General features: G+C 36.4%; 1 protein-coding gene across 5 annotated transcripts in view; it reads right to left on the bottom strand.

Annotated features, from left to right (window-relative positions):
- Positions 1–14,628, bottom strand: part of TRAPPC8 (trafficking protein particle complex subunit 8) — an 83,070-nt gene that overhangs the window by 67,192 nt on the left and 1,250 nt on the right. For all 5 annotated transcript variants that reach the window (XM_058692419.1, XM_058692421.1, XM_058692422.1 and 2 more), the window contains exons 2-4: positions 6,836–7,030; positions 2,756–2,845; positions 821–995 (exon numbers count right to left, since the gene is read on the bottom strand). In XM_058692419.1, the coding sequence (XP_058548402.1) occupies positions 821–995; positions 2,756–2,845; positions 6,836–7,030 (460 nt within the window). The remainder of the gene's footprint in view (positions 1–820; positions 996–2,755; positions 2,846–6,835; positions 7,031–14,628) is intronic.

Here is a 14,628-nt window from a genome sequence, read left to right as displayed (position 1 = left end):
GAAATGTCTGGGGACACCTGGGTGGTTCAGTCACTAAGCATCTGACTTCAGCTCAAGTCATGATCTCATAGTTTCTGAGTTCAAGTCCCGCTTTGGGTGAGCTTGAGCACCACTTCAGGTGAGCATAAGGGGAGCACAAAACTCTGCTTCAAGGTGAGTTCAAGCCCCAAGTGAGGCCCGCTTCTCTCTCTCTCCGCCCTTTGCTCACGCTGTGCCCATTCTCAGAAGGAAAGACAGAAAGAAAGACAGAAAGAAAGGAAGGAAGGAAGACAGAAAGAGAAAGAGAGAGAGAGAGAGAGAGAGAGAGAGAGAGAGAGAAGAAAGAAAGAAAGAAAGAAAGAAAGAAAGAAAGAAAGAAAGAAAGAAAGAGGAGAAGAGTAGAGAAAATAAAGAAATGTCTGCATGTTTTTGAGACTATGAAAACATCAAGGCTAAAAATACAAAGTGACAATAGGGTAAAGAGTGGAAACAGAAATGCCCTTAAAAAAGTCAAGAAGTGAAAAGTTAAAAGGAAAACTGAGAAAAGAAAAAAAATGAGAAAGTAAGAAATAACAGCTAAGACTTACAAGTGTAAAATGGCAGGCACTTTGGTACAAAGATTGTAGTAACAGATATATATTGAAAGCAAAGTTTGGATAAGCATATGAAATCTAACATAAAATAACTTAGCTGTTGAACATAACAAAGATATAGTTAAATGTTTTATTAGTATTTTTACTTTCTTAGATAAAAAAATACATCTAAAATTTAAATAAAACGTGCAAACTAATATCTAATCATATAACAGGGAAACATTTTTAGTTAAAAAAATAAAGCTTACCTCTGTTCATCTCCTGCACTTACATCATGTAAAAGTACATAATATTTAAGTGTATTTGGTATAAACCACTTGGGGTAGGAATAGTCACTGTTGTGCTGAATTCGATGCTGTTCTTGTGATAACTTTGAAAACTGTTCCACAGGTTCAGCTTCACTAGATGATGCTACCAACATACCTTATAAACCATATTAAGGTAATTATCACTTATCACTAAATGATACATATTATCCTATTAAAATAAACTTTGAGGAAATTTTCTAAGCTAAAAAATCTGATTTCATAGATTTTCACTGCAAACACAAAATAATTTCTCCAGCATTTCCAAATAACTCAAGGTTTTATTTTTTTCTTTTTCAACTTTTTTTTTTTTTTTTTTTTTTTTGGGACAGAGAGAGACAGAGCATGAACGGGGGAGGGGCAGAGACAGAGGGAGACACAGAATCAGAAACAGGCTCCAGGCTCTGAGCCATCAGCCCAGAGCCTGACGCAGGGCTCGAACTCACGGACCGCGAGATCGTGACCTGGCTGAAGTCGGACGCTTAACCGACTGCGCCACCCAGGCGCCCCCCCAAATAACTCAAGGTTTTAAATCTCAAATACTTTTTTGACAATGGCTTTTAGGTCATTTACATATATAAGGAAATCCATGAACATAAAAATGGACAATATCAAAGTTACACATCAACACAATGAACAATTCTGCTGAATCTTGTTCCTCTCCATTCCATCTCACTGTGGCTTCATACTCTATCCTACCTCTTAACTTTCTCTGCAACCTCATTAAGAAAACTAAAACGTCATAAGCATCAAAAGAGGTTAACAGCTATAAAACAGGTTACTAAAATAATGGAAAACTGCTTTTATATATGAGATATTGCATAAGAAACTAATCTTGAGGCAATCAGCAAAAGCAGTTAACAATGACAGTTCACATTTATTCTTTGGTTCAGAAACTTACTAACCATGAAATATTTGAGCTGGAGAAAAAAGAAAAACAGTAAGTAAGCCATCAGTATTCTTACTCTGTAATAAAAATTAATTTATTAAAACCAGTCTTGTCTAGGATGTCATTTAACAAAAACAACAGTTACAAAAACTTGAAGCATCATCAATGAAAAATAATTTTTCTATTCTCCCATGTCCTCTCAAAAAATTTGCCTTCATAGGGGACACCTGGGTAGCTCAGTTGGTTAAGGGTCCGACTTCAGCTCAGGTCATGACCTCGCAGTCTGTGACTTTGAGCCCCGCGTTGGGCTCTGTGCTGACAGCCCAGAGCTTGGAGCCTGCTTCAGATTCTGTGTCTCCCTCTCTCTCCCTGCCCTTCCCCGGCTTGCACTCTCTGTCTCAGAAATATACATTAAAAAAAAAAAATTAAAAATTTGCCTTCATAGAACTATTTCTGAGATTACTAATTTCCAAAACATTTGATTTTAAGAAAACACAAAGGTCAGGGGGCGCCCAGGTGGCTCAGTCAGTTAAGTGTCCGACTTCGGCTCAGGTCACAACCTCATGATTTGTGAGTTCAAGCCCTGTATCAGGCTCTGTGCTAACAGCTCAGAGCCTGGAGCCTGCTTTGGATTCTGTGTCTCCCCCTCTCTCTGCCCCTCCCACATTCATGCTCTCTCTGTCTCTCAATAATAAATAAACGTTAAAAAATTTAAAAAAAAAAAAAAAAAGGAAAGGAAAGAAAACACAAAGGTCAGGCACCTGGGTGGCTCAGTCGGCTAAGTATCTAACTCTTGATTTCAGTTTGGGTCAAGATCTCACCGTCGTGAGATCAAGCCCTGCTTCGGGCTCTGCACTAAGGGAGGAACCTGCTTAAGATTCTCTCCCTCCTTCTCCCTCTGTCCCTTCCCTACTTGTGTACTAGTGCGCTCTCTGTCAAAAAATAAAAATAAATTAAAGAAAAAAGAAAACACAAAGGTCAAAGGATACATGCTAAATAGTGGTTCAGAAATTCATGATCTGATGCTGGCATCGACTGAAGAAAGGTCTCTCTGTAAGACTCAAACCATGGAGTGGTAGCTAAAATAAACAAGATATACAACAGTTAAAATTCCTCAACAGAATCAATTTACAACAAAAAAAATGTCAAGTCCATACTCCTAAAAGGTGTGAAAGATTCCCAACAGTAAATAAGCATTTTTCACTTGTACTTAAAGATATAAACAAGCATTTTCTACCTCTGCTTTAAAATTAGTGTCTGTGCCATACACACAAATATATTCAAATATAAGAATATACATTTGCAAAAATAAAACTGACTTATTCCTAAACCTACACAATGATCCACAACCTACTTACCTATTAATCCTTTAAATATTACCTACATGAGTAAAAAGATTCTGAAACTAAAGTTTTGTGCCCCTCTCCTCTTCATAAACATCATTTCAAAACAATGGTTTCTTAACCAACAGTGATTTTGACCTCCAGGAAATATTTGGCAATGTCTGGAGATACTTTGGGTTGTCACAGTAGGGATGGGGTTGTGTGCTACTGACTTCTAGGCAAATACGTCCAGAACAGTGCAAAACATCCTACAATGAACAGAAGACAGCTCCCCACAAAAAAGAATTATGTGGCTCAGAATGTCAATAGTGGTAAGGTTGACAACATCTACTTTATAATTTGATTACTTGAGTATGACAATAACAAAACTTCTTTAAATGAAATTTCAAAGTATATTTACCTTGTAATCAAATATAAGGAGGTGTGTTTTCACATTTTTATAAATGTATATAATGTAATTCTTAAAATGTCAAACCTCTCTTGCTCCATGCTAAGCATTTTACAACTACTCTTTATTTGTTTTTAAACTAACTTACAGTTAAGTCATTAGACAGGTCATTTCACAAGGTTTAAACAGATTATATAAATCACAGTTTTACTAAAGGACATTCTATTCCTAGCTATTTATGCCGACTACCAAACCTTTCACCTCAATCACTGAAAAACCTAATATACTTTGTTCACATTATAATACTACATTAACCAACTGGAAGGTAAAGGGGAAAAAAAACCATTCAATCTTGGCCAAATAGTAGTATCTAACCTGGTGCCATATATAAATATATAAAATTTTAATTCCAACAAATACCTTATGAGAATAACCCATATGTTGTTTAGGAGGGCTATCAATGTAACAATTTCATGTTCATTGCTATATGAGAGGAAAAGCTTTCTTAGAAATACCATAATCTATATGAAAAGTGACAAAAATTGGAGAATAAATGACAATACTAGCCAATGTTATAACCCATTTTCTTTCTAACCAACCAATAACCTATATCTTCCCCCAAAATCAGTCAAAATTAGTCTAGCTAGAAAATTAATATGTATTTTCACTTAGCACCAAGGACAAGAAAATAAAAAATAATGAAAATTTGGTTAAATAGGAAGGAATCTTCACAGACTTGGGGAAATGATGTTCTCTATCTACCAAACTACTTTAATAGACTGTTAAAAAACAAACAGTCATAAAACAGCCTCCCCCCCCCCCCCATTTTACAGATAGTCAGACATCAGACTTGAGCATCTTTCTCTGGAGAAATGAAATGGCCCCAAATAAAAGAACCATAAGTATTGGGCAACTCTAAAGCCTATTCACAGCCTCACCACCCAGTACAGAAGTCCACTAGATAACAAGAGTTTATTATGCCCAGCGGGGCTTTTAATTCTCAGTTTGAAATAGAAAATAATGCCACGGGCTCAGCAGATATGTGAGAAAAGTTTCCAATGTGAAAAAGTGACCAAAACAAACTGAAAAAAATAATACAAATGAGAGGAAAACACAGGATAAAAGAAAACTTAAATACTAAAAGAAGCCAACAACAATTTATTAATTTCCTGAATTAAAATACCACATGACACAAGAACTGCCCAGTACAAATAGGAAAACAAAGAGAGCAAGGCAAAGTTTCAAAAAAAAAAAAACAAACCACATACACACACAATAAACATTAAAATTTCAACGGAAGGTTAGGAAAATAAAGCCAGAGATAAAGATATCACCCAGAAAGTAAAACAAAAAGACACAGAGCTGTAAATGAACAATATTTATAAAAAAAGGAAAGAACACTAAAGGAGCAACTGAGAAGTTCTACATCCAATTAACAAGTAGTTCCAGAAAGAACAGGGAAAAACAATGAGGAAGAAATTAACCAAGAAACAGTATAAAAAAATTTGTCAAGTTTAAGAGTATGTATGCCCAGGGTACCTGGGTGGCTCAGCCAGTTGGGTGGCCAACTTCGGCTCAGGTCATGATCTCACTGCTGGTTCGAGCCCCGCCGCATAGGGCTGCGCTGACAGCTGACAGCCTGGACCCTGCTTCGGATTCTGTGTCTCCCTCTCTCTGTCCACCCCTCCCCTGCTCATGCTCTGTTTCTCTCTCTCTCTCTCTCTCAAAAATAATAAATCATTAAAAAAAAATTTTTTAATAAAAGAGTATGTATGCCCAAATTATCAAAAGGGGCTGCTGATACGAGTGAAAAAAAAAAAAAGTTAAATTAGGCCCAAAATGAAACTTCAAAACAGAGATAAAGAGGCTCTAAAAGCTTCTGAAGGCTGGAGGGAATGAGGGGATAGGTATCCTAATGTCATCCAGCTTCTTTACAGCAATACCAGAAACTGAAAGTGGAATAAATCTGAAGGAAATTATTTCTAACAATATATATAGCCAAACTATCAAATATAAAAGCTAAAAGCATTTTCAGACATTAATTGGCTCAAAAACTTTACCTTCCAAGTGACCTTTCTCAGGAAGCTACTGGAGATGTCCTTCACCAAATTAAGAAAATATACCAAAAAAGATAAAACTGAGAGTCTACAGAGAAGAGAAAGGAAGGAAATCCCCAGGCTGACAGCTGTGGAACAGACCTTGAAAAGTAACTAGTCCAACGTGCAGCAGAACAGTGTTTTGCAACTTTTATTTTGTAATCTCCCCTATGAGCCTTTTAGACATTTCTAATTAGTCTTCACAGATATATACATGTACCGTGCACCTATTTATGTACCATGGTCCTTTGGAGAGTCACAAACCATTGTAATATCTAGGATTTTTGCACCACTGAGAACCAAATTTTCTCCCCCACTGACAGATGATATCATTCCTCACTAAGAATGCAGAGAGAAAACTTCAGGAAGGAGATCCTGATAAACAGATTATCTGATAAATTAACGTCAATCATGAAATCTTATCAAGAGGCTATTGGAAGTTTAAAAGACTAGGAAGAGATACAAAGAACTCTAAGCAAGTTTGCTTTTTAAAAAGGCAATTGGGGGAGCGCCTCCTAGGTGGCTCAGTTATGCATCCAACTTCGGCTCAGGTCATGATCTTGCAGTCTGTGAGTTCGAGCCCCGCGTTGGGCTCTTTGCTGACAGCTCAGAGCCTGGAGCCTGCTTCGGATTCTGTGTCTCCCTCTCTCTCTGCTCCTCCCCGCTCATGCTCTGTCTCTCTCTCTCAAAAATAAAATAAACATTAAAAACAATCTTTTTAATAAAAAATTAAAAAATAAGCTCTTACAAAAAATTAAATATTTACTCATATATTAGAAAAATGTCTTCAACTTAACACCAAGCAGGATAAAAAGTAAAATAAACTTAATTCTTTTTATTTTAGTATCACTTATGTCACAAAAGAATATATTGCTTTTTATCTACTGCTAGTTCTTTCACTCAAGATTTATCATGCATAAGTTTTAGGCATTACTTTAAGTACTGGAAAGAAAATAAAGAGCCAAAGTTCCTGTCCTCATGGAGCCTTCTATTAACTTTACAATTAGAACTATAAAAACATTTTCATTATAAAAAAATAAAATGAAATGATGTAATTCATAGTTGGCTGCCTACTTGACTATAATCTCTGTAAAAGCAAGGATTGGTTTTTTACAATACTGTATTCCCAGGCTCTAGCACCCAGTAGGCATTTAAATATTGAATGATTTCCAAGATACAGAATTACTTTTTCTAACAAAAGAAAATTTCATTTAAATAGTAGTAATAAAACTTACTACATACCACTGATGTTGAGGTCATAATCTCCTGCTGTAATCACATTAGCTACTAATCCTTCCGCAGGCTGACTGCCAGAAACAACATCATTCAAAAGCTTCCGAATGGCTCCGGGTTGAGGTGGTTGGGTGATAATGTTGCTTACTGCTATCTTCAGATTTTTGATTATGTGAAGTTGATTATTAGGATCTCTCATATGTACTTTAAAAAAAAAAAGGAAAAAAACTTGAAATTAATCCTACACAATAACAATCCAACAATAAACAATTGGGTTAATAGTTTACAAAAAGAATGCACAAATCAAAAACCAGGAATTCCAAGTGGAAGTCTTCCAGAAGTACAACACAACTGACTTACTTATATACCAAGAGGGCTAGGTAGAGTCTAACCTTCTCCCTCAATGCTACTACTCACAACTTTGCTATTTCTAGGTCCTTTCCTTCCCCCTATTTTCTGGAGTTGCCAGGAACCAATCCCCATCTATATCAAATCCCTAATTCTCACTCACCCTAAGGGCAATCCCCAGGCAGTGTGACCTGTGAGATCTGCAGTATCAATGCTGAAAATAGTAAAGGGGAAGAAAGGGGAATTAAGTGATGCATGTGGGTTTCCTCTGCTTCTCCTAGTATACTGCCTGCATTCTCAGCCCTATTCTACCATCACAAAACTCAGTGCCCACTCTGGAGAAAGATGTTGATAGTAGTAAGGCTATGTTCTGGAACATAAGGTATATGAAAACTCTGTATTCTCTGCTCAACTTCACTATGAACGTAAAAAAGAAAGTCTGCTCTAAAAAAGAAAGTCTACTTTAAAAAAAAAACAAAAAGAAAATGCCCAGATCCCTCCCCCCACCCCAAAACCCTGACTCCACCCTGCTATAGGCCTTGCCAAGGCGACAGGATTTATAACCAGTGTTTCAGAACTTTAGGTCAGGGGATAGGTTTGCAGGGGACTGTAACAAGACGGTGTCCACAGTGCACAGCAGGAAATGTGAACGTATTCTTTTCACATAAATATAATCAAAGAAGATCATTAGTTTCCATAACAGTATTTTTAATTTTTTTAAATTTTTAAATTTTTTTTTTAACGTTTATTTATTTTTGAGACAGAGAGAGACAGAGTATGAACGGGGGAGGGTCAGAGAGAGAGGGAGACACAGAATCCGAAACAGGCTCCAGGCTCTGAGCCATCAGCACAGATGCCTGACGCGGGGCTTGAACTCATGAACCGCGAGATCATGACCTGAGCTGAAGTCAGACGCTTAACCGACTGGGTCACCCAGGCACCCCTGGACTCAACTTTTAAAGTCAGACTTTACTTTAAATCCTAGCCCACCACATGTTATCCTAAAAACTTTTTAACTTTTCTATGCTTCAATTTCCTCATCTATAACATGTAATTAATGCCTTCTTCAAAGGGTTACTTTAAGAATTTAGATGAGGGGCGCCTGGGTGGCGCAGTCGGTTAAGCGTCCGACTTCAGCCAGGTCACGATCTCGCGGTCCGTGAGTTCGAGCCCCGCGTCAGGCTCTGGGCTGATGGCTCGGAGCCTGGAGCCTGTTTCCGATTCTGTGTCTCCCTCTCTCTCTGCCCCTCCCCCGTTCATGCTCTGTCTCTCTCTGTCCCAAAAATAAAAAAAAAAAAAACGTTGAAAAAAAAAAAAGAATTTAGATGAGATATCGTTAGATGAGACAATTAAGTGAAAAGCACTCAGCACCAAACCTGACATATACATAACTATATAGTTAGGTGCTTAAGAAAAAATGAAAGCAGCAGGTATCACACACATTCAAGTACAGCATGGATCATCATTTTTAAATAAGAGGCAAACTGGAAAACTGGCTTTGGATACCTACCCATTAAAAAAAAAACAAACACTTTTTTTCCTCAGAGGAGAATCTTTACATCAAACTTTTTTTTTTTAAGTTTACTTATTTATTTTGAGAGTGTGTGTGTGTGTGTGTGAGAGAGAGCAGGAAAAGGGCAGAGACAGGGAGACAGAGAATCCCAAGCAGGTTCCACACTGTTAGCATGGAGCCAGACGTGGGACTCTACCCACCAACCGTGAGATCATGATCTGAGCCAAAATCAAGATTCAGACACTTCACTGACTGAGCCTCTATATGAAGCCCATATTTTAAAATAAAGTTACATCAAATGTCTTCCTAAAATTTCCTATGTGTCCTCTCTGTTGACTTCTCAAGTTTTAATTAACAAACATAAGACGATAATCTTTTAAAAATAATATATATGGCATAAATATGTACACTTGTATTATAAAAATAAATATATGTATAGAAAGTATACATGCAGGGGCACCTGGATGGCTCAGTCAGTTAAGCGCTCGACTTTGGCTCAGGTCACGATCTTGCGGTTCATGAGTTCAAGACCCGCGTCAGGCTCTATGCCGACAGCTCAAAGCCTGAAGCCTGCTTTGGAATCTGTCTCCCTCTCTCTCTGCCCCTCCCCTGCTCACGCTCTGTCTCTCTAGCTCTCTCAAAAATAAAGACTAAAAAAATTAAAATAAAAAAAATTTTTAATTAAAAAAAAAAGAAAGTATACATATAAGTTCCATTATGACTGGCTATGATTAAAAAAGGAAGAAAGGAAAGGGAACCTCAACTGTATAATATTTGATTTCTTTTTAAAGAAAAGGAAGAAATACAATGTAAATGTAATAAGATTAATATTAGTTGGTTCTGGGTAGTGGGAAGCTTAGTAGGAAATTCTCTGAATTCTTCAATAATTGTTTGTTTTCTAATTTAAATAAACACACACAAGCCTTTTTCCCTAATTAAATTTCCCAGCTGGTCTAACTATGAAATAGAGAAAATGAAAAGCATGAAAATACTATGCTGCATTTCTGATATCTTTTAGAAAATACTGTACAAGTATTCTCCCTAAAGTTGGTCTCTAATTGTCAAAAAACATAAGAGTGTCTCTCAAAATTTTAAACTGGCTAATTACTGTTAGTATCAACACAAAAAAGTGTCAACACAAAAAAGACATTCTAGGGTCTCCTGACTGGCTTAGTCTGTAAAGCACATGACTCCTGGTCTCAGAGGTCATGAGTTTAAGCCACACGTTTGGGGTAGAGGTTACTTTAAAAAAAAAAAAAAAAAAAAAGACATTCTAGTTTTGCCCATATTCAGAATGAGTTTATCATTTATTAGGTAATCCTACTAATAAATCCAGAAATGAGTTAACAGATGTGACAGCCAGCCTCTGAAACAGTCCCCAATAATCCTGTATTTTGAGTTATGCACACACTTGTGTAATCCCTTCCCACCCAGGGTTGTTATATGTGCCCAACAGAACACAGCAAAAACAAGAGTACATCACTTCTGAAATAAGGTTATGAAAGAGTACAGGGTCTATCTTGGGTGCACTTTCATCACTCCCTCTTAGCGAAACTAACTGCCGTGCCATGGGGATACTCAAGGAGCCTATGGAAAAGCCTACACTGCACACAACAGAGATCTCAGGAAAACATCTAGTGAGGAAGTGAGACTTGCCAACAACCACATGAGTGAGCTTGGAACCAGATCCTCCAGCCCCGATGACTACGGTCTAGGCTGACAGTACCACTGCAACCTCAAGAGAGACCCTGTCCAAGAGAGACCCTGGGACAGAACTACCCAGCTGAGCTACTCCCAGATTCCTGACAAACTGAGAGACAAGAAATGCTTTTGTTCCCCCTAAAGTGCTTAATTTTGGAGTAATTTGTTATACAACAACAGAGAAGAATATCCCAAAACTAACCTAATAAAGAGGAAGATAAGAGCTAAGAATGATTAAAAGAAATACTCTGAAAAAACTCACACAGTTCTAAAGCTTGGCTTCATTAAGAGTATATCACAAAAGGTGACATCATAATCACATGACATCTCAATTTCAAAATGAAATTCAGCTCTACCATTGTCTTACTTTTACAAGTTACCATATAAATATAATTTTTTTGTTGTTTTATATAAGTAACCTCTACCCCCAACATGGGGCTCGAACTCACAACCCAGAGGTGAAGACTTGCATGCTTTTCCAACTGAACCAGCCAGGTAGCCTCATAAATATAATTTCTTGAATACTGTATTATGAAGTAACATTTCCCAGTATGTGCAGGTCCACAGACTACTGTTTCCTCAAGCTAATTAAGAGTTGTTTCAGAAAAATCAATTTCATGTTCAAATAAATTTGAGAAACATAGGATTAAGTTTTTAAAAAGTCTCTTTATACCAGGTCTTCCCAGAGCCTTTAATGTGCTCAGTGACACTGTAATTCTCCCAAACACATGCTATTTGAAGCAAACTTATTTGATCATAAAACTCATCTGCAGGGCATGTATAACACATTGGGTGTCCTATGGAATATATTTTTAAAAATGATAATATCTTCTATGTTTTTACCTAGACACGAGACTTTACTATATACAGGAAACCTGAATTGCTGGAAAAATAATCATAACTTGTACAAAAATGACACAAACAACATATGTATCTAAATTTTAAGGGGTGCCTGGGTGGCGCAGTTGGTTAGGCCATCTGACTTCGGCTCAGGTCATGATCTCACAGTTTGTGAGTTCGAGCCCTGCATCAGGCTCTATGCTAACAGCGTGGAGCCTGGAGCTTGCTTCGGATTCTGTGTCTCCCTCTCTCTCTGCCCCTCCCCCGCTCACACTCTGTCTCTCAAAAATAAAAACACTAAAAACAAATTTTAATTTTGAAACTTGACTTGAATTCATCCAAAGTTTGGTACTTGAAAAACTTGTAGGTTAATTATCTAGTCACACTAACATGATAGTTAAAATTAATGAAATATTTCCTTTTAAAGAAAACTAGAGGCAGTAAGTTTCCTTCAAAGGTCCTTTAGAAAATACTCAAGATTTACACTGAAGATTTACATTCTGTTCTTTTTAAACCCTTAATTTACTCCAGTTAAAAATAATACTTTTTGAAAGTGACAGTCAAGTACTTTCAAAAGTTGATGTTTAAGTGAAATTTTCTTAAGTCTTAAAAATGTCTAAATGATATGTTGAAATACTGTTTAAAATTACTGAAGAACTATCACTATGACAGCAAAAACAGTGAAGTCTGATTAAGTAATACTACCACCACTATTCTTTGAAATAGATGGCCAGTAGAAATTTCTCAAGCAATATTAAGATTATAAACTTTGTGTTGAAATGACGAATATATATTCTTTTAGGTCTCAAACATCTATCTAGCATAACGATAAGAAAAATATATATACTCATCATTACTTAATATAAAGAAATACTTGTTGGATTTTAAAACATGTATCCAAGAAATCTAGAATGGCTCTCCACTGACTAATACATCAAGTCTAAACTTTTTTTTTATTATTTTTATTTAAACTCTATTTTTAAGGCCCTACACATGCATGGTATTCAAATGTGTTTTATCAACCCTCCCTCACTATTCACTATAGCTTTAAACCATGGGTTTTTCTACTGAAATTGAAAAAAAGTGCACTGTACATTGGTATCTCAATAGTCAAAGCAAGTTTTGACCTCAAATAACAATATACCCACAGGCCAGAATGGAGTCCAATTATTTTTTTTTTTAACACTCCTTTCTCCTTTTAAGGAAATTTTAGCTGTTTTAGTTAGTTGTGTTCTTAAACTATGTGCCTGAAGTTATATTCTCATGCCTCAGTGCCTAAAGATACGCTATCTTTGAGGAATCCCCACACTTGAGACAAAAAACAAAAACAAAAACAAAAACAGTAGCCTTTTCTGGATGGCTAAGAACCCCAAAATTTATTTATCAGCAAAAAATTAAACTACAGAAAATTATGTCCTTTTCACCAAATTTCTAATGCCACCACCAAAGTCCAATGTCCTAATCACCTTAAACTTTGAAATGTTTATCAACTCTTATTTATCATTATAAACCATACAATTCTAATCTCCCCAACTTGATACCCTTGCTCAAGAATCTATGACTACCATGCATTTTTACCATTAGATATGAAATCCAAAATCCCATTCCCAGAATTCAAGATCCTTCCTTACCTAGGAATCATCTTCCCTTACTATACTGTACTCTGATGGGGCAGTTTCCTCACTGCTCAGGAAGCACTCAATCTTAACTTCTAGCTTTTGCCATTCTCACCTCATCCCCATCTTCAACGGGAAATGCTGGCACTCTTCCTTTCCACCAACTCTCTACCTAACCATGAAAGTCCAATTCATTTTGTTTCTTCCTAAATCTTTTGCAGTTTACAGAAGGAAATCAGAAAAATCCTGAGGTGGGCCCCTATTCACTGCACTATTCAATACAGAAAGCACCAGCCAGATGAAGCTATTGGGTTGGGCACTTGAAATGTCTAATCCAAACTAAAATGTAAACCTTATAAATGTCTAAATGCATACCAAAGTTCAAAGACTTAGCCATAAGAACATAAAATACTAAGATGTTTTATACTGATTACGTGTTGAAATAGTAACATTTTGGAAATATTGGGTTAACTACAATACTAAAACTAATTTCACCTGCTTTTTACTTTTTTATAGTGTTACTTCTAAATAATTTTAAATTATATATGTAACTCACATCATATTTCTGCTAGACAGCACTGCTCTCTGGTGTGAATAACAATCCTGCTGCCAAGAGATAAGATGACTTAAGAATACTTTGAGTCACATTGCCTGTTTTTAAATCTTTCCCACATATAGGACTGTAGACAAGTTAACATCTTTATGACTCAATGTTCTCAAATTTAAAATGGTGAGAAGAGTTATCTACTCTATAGGATTCAACGAGAACTAGAAGAGAAGAGCTAAATAAAGCAGGTATCAAGTAGTAGCGTTATTATTCCTCATCAACAAAGCAGGAAAGAGCATACACATCAAAGTCAAACTGATTCTCACACTTTTTTTTAAGAACTTAAGAATGTAGGGCACTTTAAGGGCACCTGGGTGGCTCAATCAGTTAAGTATCAGACACTGGATTTCCACTCAGGTCATGATCACAGTTTGGTTCATGAGTTCAAGCCCCGCGCAGGACTCTGCACCCACAGCATGGAGCCTACTTGGGATATTCTCTCACTCTCTCTCTCTCTCTCTCTCTCTCTCTGTCTGTCTCTTCCTCTCTGCCCCTCCCCTACTCTCTCTTTCAAAATAAATAAACATTTTAAAAACAAAACAAAAACAGAATGTAGGGCACTTTGTTGTTCTTGATTTAGTAGAACATTGGAGGAGCTGAGCTTGATGGCTCAAGTACAAGCTGAAGAAAATCCAAAGGTCCCCAAACTTTGTTTTTTTGGACAGCTCCCACTCTCCTTTAAATAATAAAGTGAACTTATGGAGCTATTCTCTCAAAGAATACCACCTGTGGCACGTAAATACATACATGTATGGCACAGCACTTTCTGTGAAGAAATCATCATAACCAAATAAACATCATAGTCATTTGCTTGATACAACTTCATCATAGAACCCTTCATTTTATTCGGACCTTAAGAAGAAAGAACTTTATTTATACTTTGCTATGTTCTATTTGCAAAGGTAAATATATTGGTTAAATACTCGGGAGTTTCATTATGCTTATTTTTCACTAATAAAGAATGTAAAGGTGATGAAAACAGGCGGCTCTTCAATTAAAGACACATTTCTCCTGTTGATTAAATTTTTATCTGAAAAACTGAATCTTACGACTTTTCCATTCCTATAAATTTATTTAATTCCAACCATCCAAATTACAACTTGTCCTTACTTCTTCATCCATCAGGCAAAAGGCTGTTGCAAGTTTTATTATTTTTATAACATTTTTTTTCACAAGA

This window comes from Neofelis nebulosa, chromosome 11 (assembly GCF_028018385.1).
Source record: "Neofelis nebulosa isolate mNeoNeb1 chromosome 11, mNeoNeb1.pri, whole genome shotgun sequence".
Classification (NCBI taxonomy): domain Eukaryota; kingdom Metazoa; phylum Chordata; class Mammalia; order Carnivora; family Felidae; genus Neofelis; species Neofelis nebulosa.
Note: the sequence above shows the minus strand (reverse complement) of the source record. Positions and strands in the feature narration are given on the sequence as shown.